Below are 19,356 nucleotides of genomic sequence, written 5' to 3' on the forward strand. Positions count from 1 at the left end.
ATTTTTAGCTTCTGCCCAAATGAAGATGGGAGGCAGGGGAAGTGTATGAAAGAGATTCAGTTCCCCAATGGCTATTAGCAAACTCCAGATACATTCCCATTCCATCTCTTTTCTTGAAATGTGAGGACTTGGCCCTCAATTCTGTTCACCTACACACCTCCTTCACCTTCATCAAGCACCTAGAAACTCCAGCCCTGCTTTCTTATACCTATAATGTTGGACAGACTTCCTTAAAAATCTAGGAACTGGGGTGCCTGGGTGGCTCAGTCAGTTAAATGTCTGCCTTCAGCTCAGGTCATGATCCCATGGTCTGGCATCAAGGCCCACGACAGGCTCCCTGCTCCCTCTCCCTCTGCCCCTCTCCCCCTTGTGCGCTCTCTCTCTCTCTCTCTCTCTCTCTCTCTCTCTCTCTCTCGCAAATAAATAAATAAATAAAATCTTTTTAAAAATTAAAAAAAATCTAAGAGCTACTGGCACTGCTTTAATAAATGCAGTCATCCTACAGTCAGGCATCTGCTTCCAGATTATTACCACATCATGTTTATTCAACATCTTATCAAATCTAAGGCAAATACTAATAAGAGACTTTCACTTGGGACAGAGCCAGGTATCTCTTCCCCAGCCTCACAAAGCAACTGCTGCCTACTCTTTTATTCCTCCTCAAGCTCCTCCTTTAGGAAGGAGCTTATGTTCTCCTCTGCACTTACTTCTTGGGGCTGTTGGAAGACCTAGGAATCCCCACCATCCTCCCTTAGAAATTCCAGACATCCTACCACTCAATTGCTCCTTTTCACTCCTGGGACTAGGTTGTAGGCTCCATATTCTCCCCAACACAGCTCTGGGACCTAGGCAGACACATTCAGCTAAAGCAGACCAAGAAGAGGAATCAATCTACCTAATTATAAATGCTGCCCAGGGAAGAGTCAAGTTGATGTCATAACGCAAACCCCAAAGGGATGCCAGCAAAGTCATGTCAGAGAAGCTTGTTCAGCTAATGGACGAGTCACTACTGTACACAGACTTGAACTATACTTTTGAAATTTGGGTGGCAATCCGCAGGCATGGTTCCCCAGCCAGCACTGTGTTCGGGACCATCCAGATGACTGCCATGCATCAGGCAATGGTCAATAGGAGCAAAAAGGGAAATAAGAACCATGGTGGTCCCCTGCCACCCAATGCCACCTCCCTTTCCCCTTTCACCCAGTCCATGAATGAGAATGAGCTTGCAGAGAAATCATGAGGGAGGTTATAGAACCACAGGGTCAGCTATGGGCTTACTAGCATAATACCACACTCCAAGATAGCTTAGCCATTATCCTTGGCTTTGCACGGTTGGATTCTGGCTACTGGCTTTCAGGGATGGACATCTGGTATCCTATCCTAGAGATACTCCAATCTTATAGAAATAAAATGCCCATCTCACCACCCCCCAACCATGAACCTGCTTCCAGTTTTCCACAGGGTTGCCAGTGCTAATTGCCATCTCTGAGGTCTCTTTCTCCTTAGCTTTCTCAAGTTTCCCAGCAGTATTTGAAACTGTTGACTACTTTCTCCACCCTAAAGCCTTACCGGAGTCGCCTGTCTTCTTGACCACTTGGCACTGCCTCATACCCCCTTCTGTGGGTATTATCCAATGTTCTATTTGTACAGATCACTTTCTCAAAACCAGGCACATCTTGTGCCCTTCTTTGTATTCCACACATTAAAGACAGTAGTTTGCCCAGATTGTGATTTTAATGCATGCTTGACAAGTGGTTGCTTGACAAATAGCCCAAATGCCCCGTTCCCTCAACCTGAGTCTGCCCATATGTCTACTTCCTCTGCTCACATTTCCTTTCTGAAGCGTAAGCCAGTTTACCTCATCTCAGGATACCTCTCAGCTCTTCTTGCTCTTTCTTTCCTTCCTCTACAAAGTCCCCAAAGTCTTGTTTCCTCTCTTCATAGAAACTCACAGGGTAACACCCTGCCAATGCTTCAAATATTGCCAAAGTGCAGCAGCTCCAAACATGTGGATGATGCAGCCAGTCGGGCACCCAGAATGAAGTCAAATGTGGAGAGGATGCTGTAGTAGGAAAGAGAGCCACGCTTTGTAGCAGAATAAACTTAGAGTCTGAAAACACAACAGCAAAGAAGAAATGTGGGAATAAGTCTGCAGGAAAGAGGAGCTTGACCACTGTAGAACACTATGGTCCAAACCCCCAAAGAATAATGACTTCCTCTTCCCACTCACTAGAAAGCCTTTTCTACTGACATCTGTAGAACAAAACAACATACTGGGGAGAGGGCCATGTATGTCTCCTTTCTAAAGAGAAACTGGACTTGAATCCCACACCTAAGCAGATGTGGGGAATGTGCGGGGGATGATGTCCTTGCTTAAAGACTGAGTGTTTTTTTCCTGAGTCTGAATTTTTGTTGCCTTCTATGTACCACTCAAGCACTAAGAGGAGAAAAGGGGCTCGAGCTGGGAGAAGGGTCCCCAATGCTGTGGCTGTAGGAATTACATGAGAGGCTGGGGGGAAAAAAGAAACACTGAAATCCAGAGATTATATAGGAAAATATTATTTTGATTCTATTTCCAAAGCATATAATACAAATTATTTGATCAGACAAAATAAGAAAGATTGATTTACAAAAAGGAAAACTCAGAAAGCAGAGAGGAAAGTATTCCTGTCAGGGTCTGGTAAGGAGACAGAAATCCCACCAGATCAGAGAACTGAATATAAAGAATCATTAACCGGGTACACAGAGTTGGGCAAAGGTAACTGGAAAAGCAGAATGGTAACACTACGGTGTTGTGTAGATTCCAACTGCAGGAAGCAGCCACCACCCTTGGGACTGAAGGAGCTGAGAGAAGTTGTCAGAATGATGAAAACTTAGAAACGTAGGAGGCCATGGAGGTAACACTCAGACCTCTGCGGAAGGGCGCTGCTCAACTCATTCTGAAAGTGTTGGAAAAACCACAAATTGGATCAGCTTCTGCTCCTGCAAGGACCAGGTACTGTCAGCATGAGGAGGGTAGCTGATGCTCACCGAACAGGACACAAGCAGCAATCCCGTAAGAAGCAAACGGGAATAGCAAGGCCCATTCTCTTTCCTGGAGCCTTGCCCTCTCCCTTTGGCATCCTCTATTAGGAGGTCCTAAGAGGCAACCAGCAGGTAGAGCAGAGATGTTTGCAGAGTCCCGGCCCCAGACTCACAAAGTTGAGCATAGAAGGCTAAGTTTGGAGCTGATAGACAATTGTGTATCTAATGGCAGAGGTAGACAAACCAGTAACTGAACTTGTTGCTTAGAAATTGCTCCATGTGAGCAATCAACTTAGCCTTAGGTTTTCTAGCAGCAAGGCCAACACGAAGGGATATAAAATGTTTTCTTTCCCAGTAAAGTTAAGCGTTCTGAACAAAAGATTCACAACAGCTGTGTTTCAGTTCCAAAAAGGAAAGAAAACTGCATTATTATCATAGAAACCTAATAGAAACAGAAGAAGAAAGGAATCTACATATAGATGAAAGTTAAGAGTAGGCAATAAATGAGAATAAGGCAAAGTTACATCAAATCAGGTACTTACAACATCCAACCTCATCAGCTGGGGAAACCCTGTGGAAACAGCCAGGCTGGAGTTCCGACTGAGAGGCCTGGGTGAAGCATCCTCCCGTCAGGTGAGACTTCCAACTGACCATCCCCAAAAGGGCCATATTTACAGGGCAAATAACGGGGTTTGAAATTAAACATTTGTTCGCCTATGCGCAGTTTGGAGCAAGCTGCATTTCTATGTTATCATTTTTCTATATTTTCAAGGAGCTTGGGCCATGTGTGTCTGCCTCCCCTCCTGGATTCCATCTGGGGAGTCCAACCCAGCCTGGAGCAGGAGGGGATGTGGGACAAGATTTGTAGCTCTTGGCATCCAGAACAGAAGGGCCAGTTCTGACCTGAAGGCCAGATAATATATTTCAAACCACAGCATAAGTCTCACAAACAATATTCCTTAGCCTACCTGTGTACATGCAGGTCCAGGTGGCCGGCTATGCGGGACAAATCACAAAAACATCTATCCATATAGAGCAGTAAGATACAGCTTTGGAGAAAAAATGCTCTGTTAACTAAACTATAGAAGACACGGGGAGGGAAGGAGGGTTGTCTAGGGAAGAACTTGAGAGAACAAGGTCTCTAAGGGAATGGAGTTTGGCTGAGTTGGGTCAGAGTTGACTAAGGGAGGGGAGTTGTGCTCAGAAGTTTGCAAGGTGGGGGTCCAGCATGCTGGCTTCTTTCTGGGTCAGGGGTTTCTATCACGGGCTATGGTGACTTTCAGCTAGCTCTTTCCTGAATTTTCAGGCAAGGCTAAGAGCTGAATATAAGTAAGTACTCATCTAAAACCATAGCCAGGAAGTGTCAAGCATCTACCTTTCCCCAGGGTATACATTGCAAGTCAAGGGCTCAAGCCCTGCTACTAGACCAAGAAACCACTTTGGGCATGGTATACAAATCCTCAGGGATCTTTTTTTTTTTAAAGATTTATTTATTTATTTGAGAGAGAGAACGAGATAGAGAGAGAGAACATGAGAGGGGGGAGGGTCAGAGGGAGAAGCAGACTCCCCGCTGAACAGGGAGCCTGATGCGGGACTCGATCCCGGGACTCCAGGATCATGACCTGAGCCAAAGGCAGTCGCTCAACCAACTGAGCCACCCAGGCACCCCCTCAGGGATCTTCTTAATTCTGCTCTCTCACCTCTCCCTTCACCCCATCCCCATCTCAAAAATGTTGCCATGTGATTATATCATCCCTGGGCATCTCTGTTTCCCAGCCTGGAATGCCCTTCTATCTAGAATGTCCTAGAATGCTCTGTGCCTGGCTAATTCACAATCCTGTTTTAGAACTCAGCTCAAGTATCTTCCCTTTGTGGAATTCTTCCCTAGGCCCCAAAGGCTGGGCCACATACCTATCCTGTATACTCTCATAGTTCACGAACACTTAACATATGAAACTGTAATTGCCAGTTACCAGGGCCAGTATAATCATTTACTCTGATTAATCAGAGTTCTTACTTTCCAGAAACAGAACATAATTCGGCTGAGTGAAGAATAATAGATATTAACAGGAGGATTCTGCGTACCCCAAATACTGCTGGGAGACTTGAAAAGCTTGAATGCTAAGCTTCTAGGAATTATACCCTACACCACGCTCTGAACATAACTGCTGAGGCATCCACCATCCCTGCTGCTGCCTGACTGAGCAGTAGGAGAAATTCCCTACTGCTTGTTTACACCAAGGATGCCATTTTTGTGTCAGGAGCCTGACCTTGCAACCACCGCTACTCTTGAAAGCCACGTACCTCTGATACCACCCTTACCAGCAAAATGGATTCTGTGTGGATCTTATTTTTCAAGTCACTCATGTCTGAATTGAAGGATGGGATATTATGGAAGCCGAGAGAAAAGAGGGTTTCATAAAGGAAGGAGTGGCCCATGACCACTGTTCACTTGCACTGGTGTGTGTGCACCCTCTCTCTTAAGAGAGAGAGAGGGCGCCTGGGTGGTTCGGTTGGTTGGGCAAATGCCTTCGGCTCGGGTCATGGTCCCGGAGTCCTGGGATTGAGTCCCACGTTAGGCTCCCAGCTCAGCAGGGAGACTGCTTCTCCCTCTGACCTTCTCCCCTCTCAAGCTGTTTCTCTCTCTCTCAAATAAATAAAGTCTTAAAAAAAAAGAGAGAGAGAGAGAGCACAAGCAGGGAGGAGGGTCAGAGGGAGAGGGAGAAGCAGATTCGCTGCTGAGCAGGGAGCTTGATGCAGGGCTCAATCCCAGGACCCTGAGATCATGACCTGAGCGGAAGGCAGACACTTAACCAACTGAGCCACCTTAAGCGCCCCTAAATAAGTAAAATCTTAAAAAAAAAAAAAAAAAACCCAGGGTGCCTGGGTGGCTCAGTTGGTTAAGTGACTGCCCTCACCTTAGGTCATGATCCTGGAGTCCCAGGATCGAGTCCTGCATCAGGCTTCCTGCTCGGCGAGGAGCCTGCTTCTCCCTCTAGTCCTCCCCCCTCTCATGTACTCTCTCTCTCTCATTCTCACTCTCTCAAAATAAATAAATAAATCTTAAAAAAAAATAAAACCAAAAAACTAACCAGTCCTACTTAGACAACAGAACTGTCGATTGCAGGGGCGCCTGAATGGCTCAGTCGTTAAGCGTCTGCCTTCAACTCAGGTCACAATCCCAAGGTCCTGGGATCCAGCCCCACATCGGGCTCCCTGCTCAGCAGGAAGCCTGCTTCTCCCTCTCCCACTCCCCTGCTTGTGTTCCTGCTCTCACTATCTCTGTGAAATAAATAAATGAAATCTTAAAAAAAAACAACAACAAAACGATCGATTGCAGAATCCGCATGTGGAACATTTACAAAAACAGATTGTATACTGGGCCAAAAAGCAAGGCTCACCAAATCTCCAAAGATTTAAATTATATGAAATACATTCTCTGGTTACAATGCGATTCCATTAGAAATCAATGACAAAAATAGTATTAATGGAAAGATGTTCATTATATCTCAGTTGAAACCAAATCAACTACAAATTCAGTATAATCACAATTATTCAATACAATCACAATATAATCACAATTATTCAATCTAGTCACAAAATAATCCAACAGGAAATTTTTTTTAAAGATTTTATTTATTTATTCATGAAAGACAGAGAGAGAGAGAGAGAGAGAAGCAGAGGGAGAAGCAGGCTCCCAAGGAGCAGGGAGCCCAATGCGGGACTCGATCCCAGGACCCTGGGATCATGACCTGAGCCGAAGGCAGACGCTTAACCATCTGAGCCACCCAGGTGCCCCCAACAGGAAATTTTTTTTTCAATTTCATAAATTAGTTAAAAGATTTCTATGGAAGCCCAAAAGGCCAAAAAAAAAAAATTTGCCCAGGCCCTTTTATTTTATTTTTTAAAGACTTTATTTATTTATTTGAGAAAGAGAGAATGAGAGAGAGAGAGAGAGAGAGCATGTGGAGGGGGAGGGTCAGAGGGAGAAGCAGACTCCCCAATGAGCAGGGAGCTCGATGCAGGACTCGATCCCAGGACTCCAGGATCATGACCTGAGCTGAAGGCAGTTGCTTAACCAACTGAGCCACCCAGGCGCCCCTGCCCAGGCCCTAATTTTAAAGAAGAACAAAAGTGTAGGTCTTGTCCACCAGAAATGCAGAATTAATACAGAACTATAGTAATGAAGACTGGGTGCTATTGGTGCTGGTTTAGACAGACAGACTCACCAAACAAAATAGCCCCAGAACAAACCGATAAACTGACACCTGATTTATGAGGAAGATGCACTGCAAAGCTATGGGGAACGGATGGACTTCTCACTTAATGTGCCAGGTCAATCAGGTATCCAAACATCCCAAACTTTTTTTTTAATGTTCTTTCATAAGTAATCCAGAGAAATTCAAATTAAAACCACATAAGTCACTACTACAGACCCACAAATTTTGCCAAATACTTAAAAATGATAAAATCTTTAAAGATGATAATATCAAATGCTGGCAAGAATGTGGAACAACAAGAGCTGCTTGTGAGAGAGTAAACAGGTAAAACTACTTTTGAAAAATTGGCAGACTCCCCTAAGTCAAAAGATACATCTACTCTCTGATCAGCAAAGCCACCACCAGGGGACACCATACAGAAATATCTGTCCATGTAGGCTGCAAAGTTACAGGCACAAGAATACAGCAATTTTTCGTAATAGCCCATCGACAGTGGAAAGTAAAAATATAGTATGATATAATCATACAATGAAACATCATATAACAGTGGAAATGGATCAATTGCAATTACACGAACAATATGGACGAATCTTAAATACTTTATTGAGCCTAAGAAGCCAGACAAAACAGAATTCATAGTGTATGTTTTCATTTACATGAAGTTGAAAATCAGGCAAAATGCACATGTACTGTTATAAGTTGGAAAAACCATTAAGAAAGACAAGGAGAAAAATATTATAAAAGTTAGAATAATGAGTACATCTAGAATAACAGGAGAGAAGGAGGGGTTACCACTCGGGAGAGACAAGGCGTCAGGGGCTTCTGGAGTGAGGATCTTGTTCTCTTTCTTATTTTGGGTGGGAGTTATATGAATGATTTTATAACAATCTGTTAAACTGTTTTATGCATTTTCTGTTTTATTATATTTCTAATAAAATTTTAAGTAAAATTATGTACATCCATTTTTATATATGTACATGCATACATATGCATTTAAATCCTTATATTGGTAAAAATTCCTTATATTTGTATAAACCCTTCTATTTGTATATGTACATGCATACATATACATTTAAATCCTTGTATTTGTAAAAAGTATCTGATGCAGGGGTGCCTGGGTGGCTCAGTTGGTTAAGCGACTGCCTTCAGCTCAGGTCATGATCCTGGAGTCCTGGGATCGAGTCCTGCATCGGGCTCCCTGCTCGGCGGGGAGTCTGCTTCTCCCTCTGATCCTCCCCCCCTCTCATGTTCTCTCTCTCATTCTCTCTCTCAAATAAATAAAATCTTTAAAAAAAAGTATCTGATGCATAAATAAACAAAATAGTGGCCCATAGATGGAAGGGGAATGGAGTTTGAAGGGCAAGAATGGAAATAAGACTTCTCTTTGTATAATTTTCTGTACAGTTTTGCCTTTTGCTTCATGCATATGCAATACCTATTAAAAATTTAAATCTAAAAAGTGCAGTCCCTGAAATTGGGAACATAATGAACAACTCGAAATATTTATCAAATCATTAACAACCACAAAGAGAATGAATTTATTCAGTTCTTTGTACTTGGTTAGGGGGATGCATTCTAAGGACAAAAAAAGTTTACAAAAGAATATTACAGTTGGTTCAAATCATACAGAGTTCACACTCCGTGACTGGTGGCTATGTCTCACATCTTTTTCAGTCTGTCAGCCCCCTTCCTCCACGTGCCTCACCTCCCCATTTGCAATTATTTGTTGAAGAAACCAGATTGTTTTTTTCTGTAGAGCTTCCTATGGTCTGGCTTTTCACATCAATACTGTTTAACATTTTCTTTCAACTCTGTATTTCCTATAAATTAGTAATTAGATCTAGAGGCTTGATCAAATTCAGATTCCATTGTGGGGGGCAAAGCTTCATAAGGAATAACTATGCTTCCATCAGGAACCATACTGTCTGGATATCTCTACTTTTTGTGATATGAGCAGCTATTGATGATTACTAATTCTATTAATTCATAAGGAGTTATGAAATGATGATATTCTAGTGTTATCATTCCTTCTGTATTTATTAGCTGGAGTATTGTTATAGAGAGAAATTTCCCCTTGCCAACCATTTGGTTATATAGGAAAGACAGGATAAAAACTTGATTCTTTTCCTTTACTTAACAGTTTTTAAAATAATGAGCTGATTGCCTAAAATTCTACAAAGTGTTATCATACGTTTGTGGATTTAAACAGGTCTGTTGTATTTCAATCCAGTGCAGCAGTTTTTTTCCTTGTTGATAATCAAATGTCCTTTTTTATTTTTTATTTTTTGTTCCAGTGGAAGCCTCTTCAGGTTGGCTTCTGAGTCCTTTTGATACAACCCTGGTCATCTATACAGATCTTTAACTTCATTCAGTGGTTTTACTGTTATTTTTAATAGTGGTATTGTTACTTTGAAATTACTTTTTTTAGTATGATAGAATATAGCAAGTAATTGTGAGTTTTTTAAAAAAAGTTTTTATTTTAATCCCAGTTAGTTAACAGTTAGATTGGTTTCAGGTGTACAATATAGTGATCCAACAATTCCATACATCAGCTGGGGTGCATCACAGCAAGTGTGCTCCTTAATCCCCATCACCTATTTCACCCACCTCCCCACCCCTGTCCCCTCTGGTAACCATACTGTTTTCCAAAGTGGCTGCACCAGTCTGCATTCCCACCAACAATGCATGAAAGTAATTGTGTTTATATTGTTGGATTTTCCATGTAAGAGAAATGAAATGCAAATATAAACTCAAATTAGAAGATAAACCACTAACTCTAAAATAAATCTGAAGTAGTAAGATGAATTGGTGATTTTTAGTCTATCTGTGTATCTGTCATCGATCTGTATTCTCTTCTTTTAAATAACCTAGAAACAATGTTACCCCAATAATCATGAGCACTACAGTGACCAGATATTCATTTCTAATTTCATTCTATTCATTTCTAATTCCATGAATTCTTGGAGAATCAACAAATTCTAGGTCAGGAGCAAAATAGTACAAAGTGAGCCTGGGATACCTTATGCCAGAAATCAAGGAAGCTTTCTAGTTTTGGAGGTATGTCAGAAAGGACACAGGAGTCCATTTGGCAGAGATTGTGAAAATTTGAATATCAGAGAAAAGAATGAGAGGGAATAATTAGAGAAAATGATAATTTTATAAAAGATTGGCTCAACCACATCAAATTGATAAAAATCTATGTATCATACAATGATACCAAAAAAAGATGGTCATTTGCTACCATTTTAAACCGGCTCTTTTCTTTGCAAATTGCTCATTAAAGGGAAACAGTTGAATATTTTCTTGCCTTTCCAGGAGAAGTTATCTTTCAACTAACCTATTAGCTCCAGTTAATGAGAGGAAGCATTATTTTTATAAAAGGCCAGCTGATAACTGTAGAAAGAACAATGGAGTTAGAAAATCACTCTTTTGTGGGGTGCTTGGATGGCTCGGTTGGTTAGGCGTCTGACTCTTGATTTCAGCTCAGGTCATGATCTCAGAGTTGTGAGATCAAGTCCAGTCTGGCTCCGAGCTGGCTGGGTGGCATGGAGCCTGCTTAAGAGTCTCTCTTTCCCTGTGCCCTCCGCCCCCCCACAAAAAAATTTAAAAAGAAAGAAAATCACCCTTTTGTAACATTTATAAAACGATTGATACAGGAAATCATTATAAGCTGTGTTAAAATCATTAGGAGAATGGCTAATGGGGATTTCTGGAATTCATGCAAGGCCAAAATGATACCACTAGATTCCTTTCTGATCCCAAGGGGAAAACATAACTGCTGTGGAGGGATCACGCTTGTATAACCTTACCCAGTGGTCACACATGGTCATGGTCACTGATGGTAAATAATCAGATACTGATACTCCAAGTGTGCTCCAAATAGAATTTACAACATCCCTTTCCAAATGCTTAAGTTAAATCTATCAAGTCTTTAACTCATAATTTATTTTTATAGGGAAAACAAGAAATAAAGGACTAACTAAATGTCACCATCAGTAAGCTAGCAGAAATAATCCAGAAGGTGGGACATTTGACAGGATAACTGGCCCTAACTTTTCCACTAAAAAGGATAAGGAAAAGGAAGGACTAGCCTGGATTTAAAGAAATCAAGGATTGGGGCACCTGGCTGGCTCAGTTGGTGGAGCACGTGACTCTTGAGCTCAGGGTCGTCAGTTCAAGCCCCATGTTGCATACAGAGATTAGAAATAAATAAGCTTTAAAAAAATAAAGAAAGAAATCAAGGGATAAACCACCAGGTCCTGGAATGGATCTTGACTTTGAAAAACAATTGTATGGACTTTTGAAGGACAATGGTAGAAATTTGATTATGAACTGCATATTAGATTTAAGGAATTATTATTCATTTTGTTCACTGTAATAATCTCATTTTGGTTATGTCTAAAAATATTGTTTCTAAAATATTTATACTGAAATATCTGGGAGTGGGACGTGATGATTCTGCATTTGACTTAAATACTTAAGCATATGAAAATAAAGTAGAAAGGGACAGGTATATGCCACAGGAATGTAATGGAAATAACACTGTTGAGAGGGAAAGTGATTTAGGAGGGAGGGGAAATTGGTAGAGCGATGTCCTTGAACAGGCAAGAGGGGACAAGAACCAGAGAGGAAGTAGAAGGATCAGTCATAGATAAGAGCATATAAAAACAGGTGGGAAGATGGAGAATTCTAGTACAGGCGCCAGGAGGTGAGGAAATGTGGTTGTGGGAGAGTCTGCAATTCACCTCCAGTTGCTTTGTTTTCTTCAAGAGAATATGTTAGGTCATCTGCTGAGGGTGAGGTTGGGGAAGGTTTCAGGAGAGAGGAGACGCGGGGGAAGCAGTCACCTAGGAGCAGCCCAGTGGAACTAGGGCAGTGACTCAGGCTTCAGTGCACATCAGCAGCACCCAGAGGTCTTGTTGAAACAAAGACTTGCTCCTCCCCAGAGTTTCTGACTCAGTGGGTCTGGGGCTAGGCCTGAGAAGCTGTATTTCTAGCAAGCCCCCAGGTGATACTGATGCAGCCCATCTGGGGACCACATTTTGAGAACCACTGTGATTACCGTGCTTCATTAGGGCCCCCTTGAGGTGTATGGTCTAGTGTTTCAAGTGAGAACTGTCAGCATGATGGAACGTTTTTCTCCAGGTGTGTTCTGCTGCACAGGTGTAGCTGCAAAAGACGCAGAGGGTTGAATGAGCCAGAGCCAGAGATTATCACCAAAATAATCATACAGGGCGCTCCTTCTTGTCATTCTGGATTCAGCTCAAATGAAACTGTTCAAGAAGCACCTTCTCTGACCTTTTAATCTAACTATCTTCCTCCTCCTTAACATCTTGCACTTTCACATTGTTTTCTCTCACAGAACTTTCCACTGTCTAGAGCTGTATGTATATGTATTTATTTTTTTATGTGTTTCTGGGTCTTTCTGCTAGAGTTCATGCACAACAAAACAGGAATCTTGATTTCTTGTTTTGGTCACTGCTATGTTCCTAGAACCTGGAACAGTGCCTAGACACCAGTGGTTCTCAATAATTATTTACTGACAAAAAATAAGCAGGTGTGAAAAATAAGAAAGGAAGGAAGGGAGAAACAAGGAAAAAACTTACATAATTACAAAAATATAAACACAGTTCACTGATGTCTAAAATTAATGTAATTAAATACATTGGAAAAATGGGAGTCTAGCTAGTTGCTCACCACCCCATTTTCTCTTCCTGAAGACTTTGTTTCCTAAATTCCCTGAGTGGGTTGTGGACATTGGAATTTGGGCAGCAAAAATGTTTAATACTTCCATGCCCAGACATAAAACACCCCATTATAGGGTGTTGAAAGGGACCTTGACTCTAGAGAGTCACTGCTTAAACGACAGCAGTATGGAAGGCTGCTCCCAAACTGTACTGTACTCAAACTGACTGTACTTCAGATGAGTTCAAAATAAACTTTCGTATCAAGCCATTGAAATTCCAGCGTTCTTTTTATTACGCAAAAAAGAGGAATGTCAAAACTGATTCATCAGGAATTACCAGTATATCAGTCAGAATGCAATGAGGAGAAAGAAACACACAGGATTTAATTTGAACAGGGAAAGTTAATGTAAAGAATTATTAATTATAACAGGGTAAAGAGAATTCTAGACAACACTATAGAGCTGAGGGACAGAACCTGAATTCTAGAATAAATTTTTAGCTTACTGTTTGCTCTAAAGTGGTATCCATTCTACTATATCCCATCTACTGGGTGGTTTCAAAGAATATTTCCACTTGGAAGATATCTACTTGGTTCTTTGCAGTATGTAAAGAATTCAAAGTAACATATACATGGATTAAGATAAAACTAACTCCAGGAGGGATCTGAGCCTCCACTCCTCCCTGGAAGCAACATGGCAGACAAGGTGAAGTGAAGAAATGCTAGTTGGCACTGTGCTTCCCTGCCCCTGGTGTCAGTAGGGCAAAGTGTGGAGCTGAACTTCCACCTTCACCCAGTGGCAATGAGACAGTGAGAGTTGGTGCTCCATGGTCACCAGGCTGGCTTCAGTAAGGCCCCCAAGACAACTAAATATATATGGCACCTAGATCTGCATGCCACACCTAAACAAGGTGATTGCCTGCTAAAAAGCACAAAGGTAAAATAAGACCCAGAGTCCCAGAACATAACACCTAGAATGTCCAGTAAATGACAGAAAATCATTCATCATACCAACAGCCAGGATAATCACAACTGGAATGAGAAAAGATCATCATCAGATGCCAACATCAAGAGTACTCAGATGTTGGAATTATCTGATAAGGATTTTTAAAGCCACCATCATAAAAAATGCTTGAATGGGCCATTATGAACACTACATATCTATTAGTACAGCTACAATTTAAAAGACTGATCCTTCCAGGGGCGCCTGGTGGCTTATCAGTTAAGTACCCAACTCTTGATTTCAGCTCAGGTCATGATCTCAGGGTCGTGAGATCAAGCCTTGCATCAGGCTCTGCTCTGGGCATGGATCCTGCTTAAGATTCTCTCTCCCCTCCCTCTGCCCCTCTCCCCCTGCTCTCTCTCTCATTCTCTCTCTTTAAATAAATAAATAAATAAATAAATAAATAAATAAAATAAATGATTGACCCTTCCAAGTGTTGGTAAGGATACAGAGTAACTAGAAGTCCTACCCAGTGACGGTGGAAATATAAAATGATACAACTAATTTGGAGAACATTTTGGCAGTTTCTTAAAAAGTTAAGCATATACTTACCATATGATCTAGCCATTCCACTTTAAAGTTTTTATTTTTTTTTAATTTTTTTTTTAAAGATTTTATTTATTAGAGAGAATGAGAGAGAGAAAGAGAGAGAGCATGAGAGCGGGGTGGGTCAGAGGGAGAAGCAGACTCCCCGCGGAGCAGGGAGCCCGATGCGGGACTCGATCCCAGGACTCCAGGACCATGACCTGAGCCGAAGGCAGTCGCTTAACCAACTGAGCCACCCAGGCGCCCCTCCACTTTAAAGTTTTTAGTCAAGAGAAATGAAACATATATCCATACAAAAACTTGTGCACAAATATTCATAGTAGCTTTATTTGTAATAGCTAAATTGGAAACAACTCAAATGTCTATCGACAGGTGAATGGATAGTCAAATAATGCTATATCCATACAATGGAATACCACACAGCAGTAAATAGGGAATGAACTATTGCCACATGCAGAAATGTGGACGAATGTCAAAATTATTATGTTGCGCAAAAGAAGCCACACAGAGAAAAGAGTACAGATTGTATGGTTACGTTTGTGTAAAGTTCTAGCAAATGCAAACTAAGTTAAAAAGACAGAAAGAAAATGTGCGGTTGCCTGGGAAGGGAGTGGGAAGGATTAGGGAGGGCCACAAGGAAACTTTCCTGGGTGGTGGGTATGTTAATGATCTTATTTGTGAAGATTGTTTTCCAGGTGGATGTATATGTTATAACTTATGAAACTGCACACTTTAAGGATGCAGTGTTTATGGCTTGTCAATTACACTTCAATAAACTGTTTAAAAGGAGAAACTCCAACTAGCCTAGTGACTGAGGGTGACAGTAACGCAAATTTCTAAACTTTTCAGGAAGACAGGAATGTATCTGAGCTTCCCATCTGAGATGGGAGTTAATATGCTTAGATGGACGTTCTTCAAAAACATGGTAAGCAAGAGCTACAATTAGCTTGTTGCTAACTTTACAACTGAGTTCACAGAGAGTATGATCACTGAACATATGGCTAGCTTTTCCATTCTACCTTCCTCTTCCCCAGATATCTTGGAGATTGGTAATAACTTTGTACAAGGTACTGCCTTCTTGGGACATACTTTTATCCTATATAACTGTTAAAGATGCTAAATGTTTGTTTTTCTTTTTTTTTAATTTTTTATATTTTATTTATTTATTTGACAGACACAGCGAGAGAGGGAACACAAGCAGGGGGAGTGGGAGAGGGAGAAATAGGCTTCCTACGGAGCAGGGGGCCCGATGCGGGGCTTGATCCCAGGACCCTAGGATCATGACCCAAGCCGAAGGCAGACGCTTAACTGACTGAGCCACCCAGGCACCCTTGTTTTTCTTTTCTAAATGGGAGGTAACTCACAGGTCCTATGATAGTTTTCTGTTTTCCATTAATCCGAAAAATGGTATGCATGGAAGATTTGGGGTTTGGATGAATTTAAGTTTGGAGGGGCTGAGGAAACTGCATGCACTAAGCAGAAGTCACTCAGGTTTTAGGATCTAAGAGAACCACAGCTTGCTCTACCAGCTGCCGCTCAACAAGGGAAAGAAAGGAAGAAAGAAAGAGAAGAGAAAAAAGAAATTGAGGGGGAGTGTGGGACAAAAGTTTGAATTTCATGTTGTTTACATTATTTTTACTTAAAAGAGAGTAAATGGGGATTCTATTTATTAACTAAGTGGGGGGACCTTTTTGTATTATCAGAAATTGTATTATTTGAAGGCTTTTTTTAAGGCTGTCATTTGAGCTCATTACATAACATCTGGTTGCCTAAACTGGAAAGGCAGCTCAGCAGTAATAATTATATTCTCCTAGCTCAGAGTCCTTTGCTCACTTGCCCTTGGAAAAGTCCCAGCATCCTGCCCCACCTCTCTATTGAAAATGTAGGAGCCTTGTCTCTCAGAACCCTCCTTGTTTACCTTTTCCTTCACGAGGCTCCAGGTGTCCTGCCCTCTCCCCCCACAGAGCCACTCATAGCACATGGTGTCTCCCAGGTACATCCCCCACTGCTGAAGTGTGGAGTTCCCCATCGTGTGGCCGTGGCCAGCCAGGCAGCCCAGGATGCTGCCAACAGTGGACGAGTGGTGAGAGCAGGACAGCAAGTGCCACACATCCCAGGGGCAGAAGCCAGAGGGCTTTGGGCCCGGAATCCGAGGGCAGCATGGGGGCTATGCAGACAGGGCAGTAAGGAGAAAGGAAAAACAGAACAGAGCTAACATTTATAACTTACAAAATGCCAGGCACTCTTTTTGGGGGCTTTATATGTATTATTTAATTTACTCCTTTACAAAATCCATGAAGTACTATACTATTCTTATTTCCATTTAGAAAAGGAACACCATATCATATACAAAATTAATGCAAAATGGATTAAAGACTTAAATGTAAGACCGTAAATCACAAAACTACTAGAATAAAACTTAGGGAAATAGCTTTTTAACACTGGTCTGGGCAATTACTTTTTTGGATACGTCACCAAAAGCACAGGCAAAAAAAGTTTCTGTACAGCAAAGGAAACAACCAACAGAGTGAAAAGGCAACCTATAGAGTGGGAGAAAATATTTGCAAACCATATCACTGGTAAGGACTTAAGCTCCAAAATATGTAAGAAACTCCAACAACTCAATAACAAAAAAACTGGGCGCCTGGGTGGCTCAGTTGGTTGAGCGACTGCCTTCGGCTCAGGTCATGATCCTGGAGTCCTGGGATCAAGTCCCGTATCGGGCTCCCTGCTCAGTGGGAGTCTGCTTCTCCCTCTGACCCTCCCCCCTCTCATGCTCTCTCAAATAAATAAATAAATAATCTTTAAAAAATAAAATAACAAAAAAAAACTAAGACCCAGTTAGAAAATGGGCTAAGGACTTGAGCAGACATTTCTCCAAAGAAGACATATAAATAGGCAACAGGTATATGAAAAGATGCTCAACATCACTCATCATCAGGAAAATGGAAATCAAAACCACAATATCACCTCATACTTGTCAGGATGACTATTATTAAAAAAATACAAACAAACCCCAAAGTGTTGTCAAGGATTTGGGGAAATGGGAACACTTGCAACACTGTTGATAAGAATGAAAAATGGTGCAGCTGCTGTGGAATACAGTGTAGATGTCCCCCCCACAAAATTAAAAATAGAACTACCATATGATCTAGCAATCATACTTATTTTTTTAAGATTTATTAATCTGAGAGAGAGAAAGAGAGAGCATGAACAGGGGAAGGGGCAGAGGAGAGGGACAGAGAATCCTTAAGCAGACTCCCTGCTGAGCATGGAGCCCCACAGGGGGCTCGATCCCAGGACCCTGAGATCATGACCTGAGCCAAAATCAATAGTTGGCCATTTAGCTAACTGACACCCAGGGTCCCCTAGCAATCCTACTTCTGAATATTTATCCAAAATAATTGAAATCAAGATCTTGAAGAGATATTATCATTCCTATAATAATTGCAGCACTATTCACAATATTCAAGATGTGGAAATATCCATTGACAGATGAAAGGATAAAGAAAACATGGTATGGGGGCGCCTGGGTGGCTCAGTCGTTAAGCGTCTGCCTTCGGCTCAGGTCATGATCCCAGGGTCCTGGGATCAAGTCCCACATCAGGCTCCCTGCTCAGCGGGAAGCCTGCTTCTCCCTCTGCTTCTCTCTCTCTCTCTCTCTCTCTCTCTCTCTCTCCCCATCTCTCATGAATAAATAAATAAAATCTTTAAAAAAAAAAAAAGAAAACATGGTATGTATATACAATGGAATATTATTTAGCCTTAAAAAGAAGGAAATTCTGCAATATGAGACAGCATGGATGAACCTTGAAGCCATTATCCTAGGTCAGAGAAGCCAGTCACAGAGAGACAAATATTCCATGATTCTACTTATAGGAGGTATCTAAAACAGTCAAATTTACGGAATTGAAGAGTGGAATGGTGTTTGCCAGGAGCTAGGGAGACAGGAAATGGAGAGTTACTAATCAATGGGCATAAAGTTTTAGTTAAGCAAGATGAGTAAGTTCTAAAGATCTGCTGTACAACATTATTCCTATAATACTGTGTTGTATATTTTAAAAATTGTTAAGCCGGTAGATCTCACACTGTGTTATCACAATAAAATTTTGAAATAAAAAATAAGTCATTTTCATCAAGACACTATTCATGTGAAAGGCAGGCATGATGTAGAGCCGGAGAAGATATCTGCAACATACACAACAAATGAAGGGGCTTGTAACCATAAAGAATTCCTGCAAATCCATAAGAAACAGACAAATGACCCAATTAAAAATGGGCAGAAGATAACAGGCATTTCACAGTAGAGGAAATTCAAATGATGAATAAATATATGAATAGATGCTCAATGGAATTAGTAAGAAAAGAAAGAAAATTAAAACCACAGTGAAGTACCCCTACATATTCAAAGAAAGGCTAAAACTAAGAGACAGACGATACCAATGTTCATGAGGATGTGAAGCAACCAAATCCCTATTATTTTGGTAAGAGAACAAATTGGGAAAACCATTTTGGAAAACTGCTTGGCAATAAGTACCAAAGTTTAACATATAGTATACCTTGGGACTAAGCAATTTAGCTTCTTGGTGTATACCCAACGGAAAGCCATGCATATGCACACCAAGAGACTGGACAAGATTTATAGTAGCAATATTTAAAATAGCCAAAAACTGAAACTCAATTGTCTTATCAACCATAGAAATGATAAATTCAGGGCACCTGGGTGGCTCAGTTGGTTAAGCGACTGCCTTCCGCTTGGGTCATGATCCTGGAGTCCCGCATCAGGCTCCCTGCTCAGCGGGGAGTCTGCTTCTCTCTGTGACCCTCCCCATCTTGTGCTCTCTCTCCCATTCTCTCTCTCTCTAATAGTAATAATTT

At 41.4% G+C, this 19,356-nt stretch overlaps 1 protein-coding gene and 1 pseudogene across 2 annotated transcripts in view; one reads left to right on the forward strand and one right to left on the reverse strand.

The window, feature by feature from the left end:
• Positions 1 to 19,356, forward strand: part of LOC141371087 (large ribosomal subunit protein eL21-like) — a 116,027-nt pseudogene that overhangs the window by 91,906 nt on the left and 4,765 nt on the right.
• Positions 1 to 19,356, reverse strand: part of LOC112817436 (NXPE family member 3-like) — a 60,222-nt gene that overhangs the window by 20,591 nt on the left and 20,275 nt on the right. The window contains exon 1 of one of the 2 annotated variants that reach the window (XM_025864534.2): positions 1,859 to 2,058. The exons of the other annotated variant lie outside the window; for it this stretch is intronic. Within the exon in view, the coding sequence (XP_025720319.1) occupies positions 1,859 to 1,863 (5 nt within the window). The 5' untranslated portion in view covers positions 1,864 to 2,058. Of the gene's footprint in view, positions 1 to 1,858; positions 2,059 to 19,356 lie in introns of those variants that run through there. 2 annotated transcript variants of the gene reach the window in all.

The sequence above is a fragment of the Callorhinus ursinus genome, unplaced genomic scaffold (genome assembly GCF_003265705.2).
Source record: "Callorhinus ursinus isolate GAN/ISIS: 27379988/994484 unplaced genomic scaffold, GSC_fseal_2.0 scaffold55, whole genome shotgun sequence".
Taxonomy (NCBI): domain Eukaryota; kingdom Metazoa; phylum Chordata; class Mammalia; order Carnivora; family Otariidae; genus Callorhinus; species Callorhinus ursinus.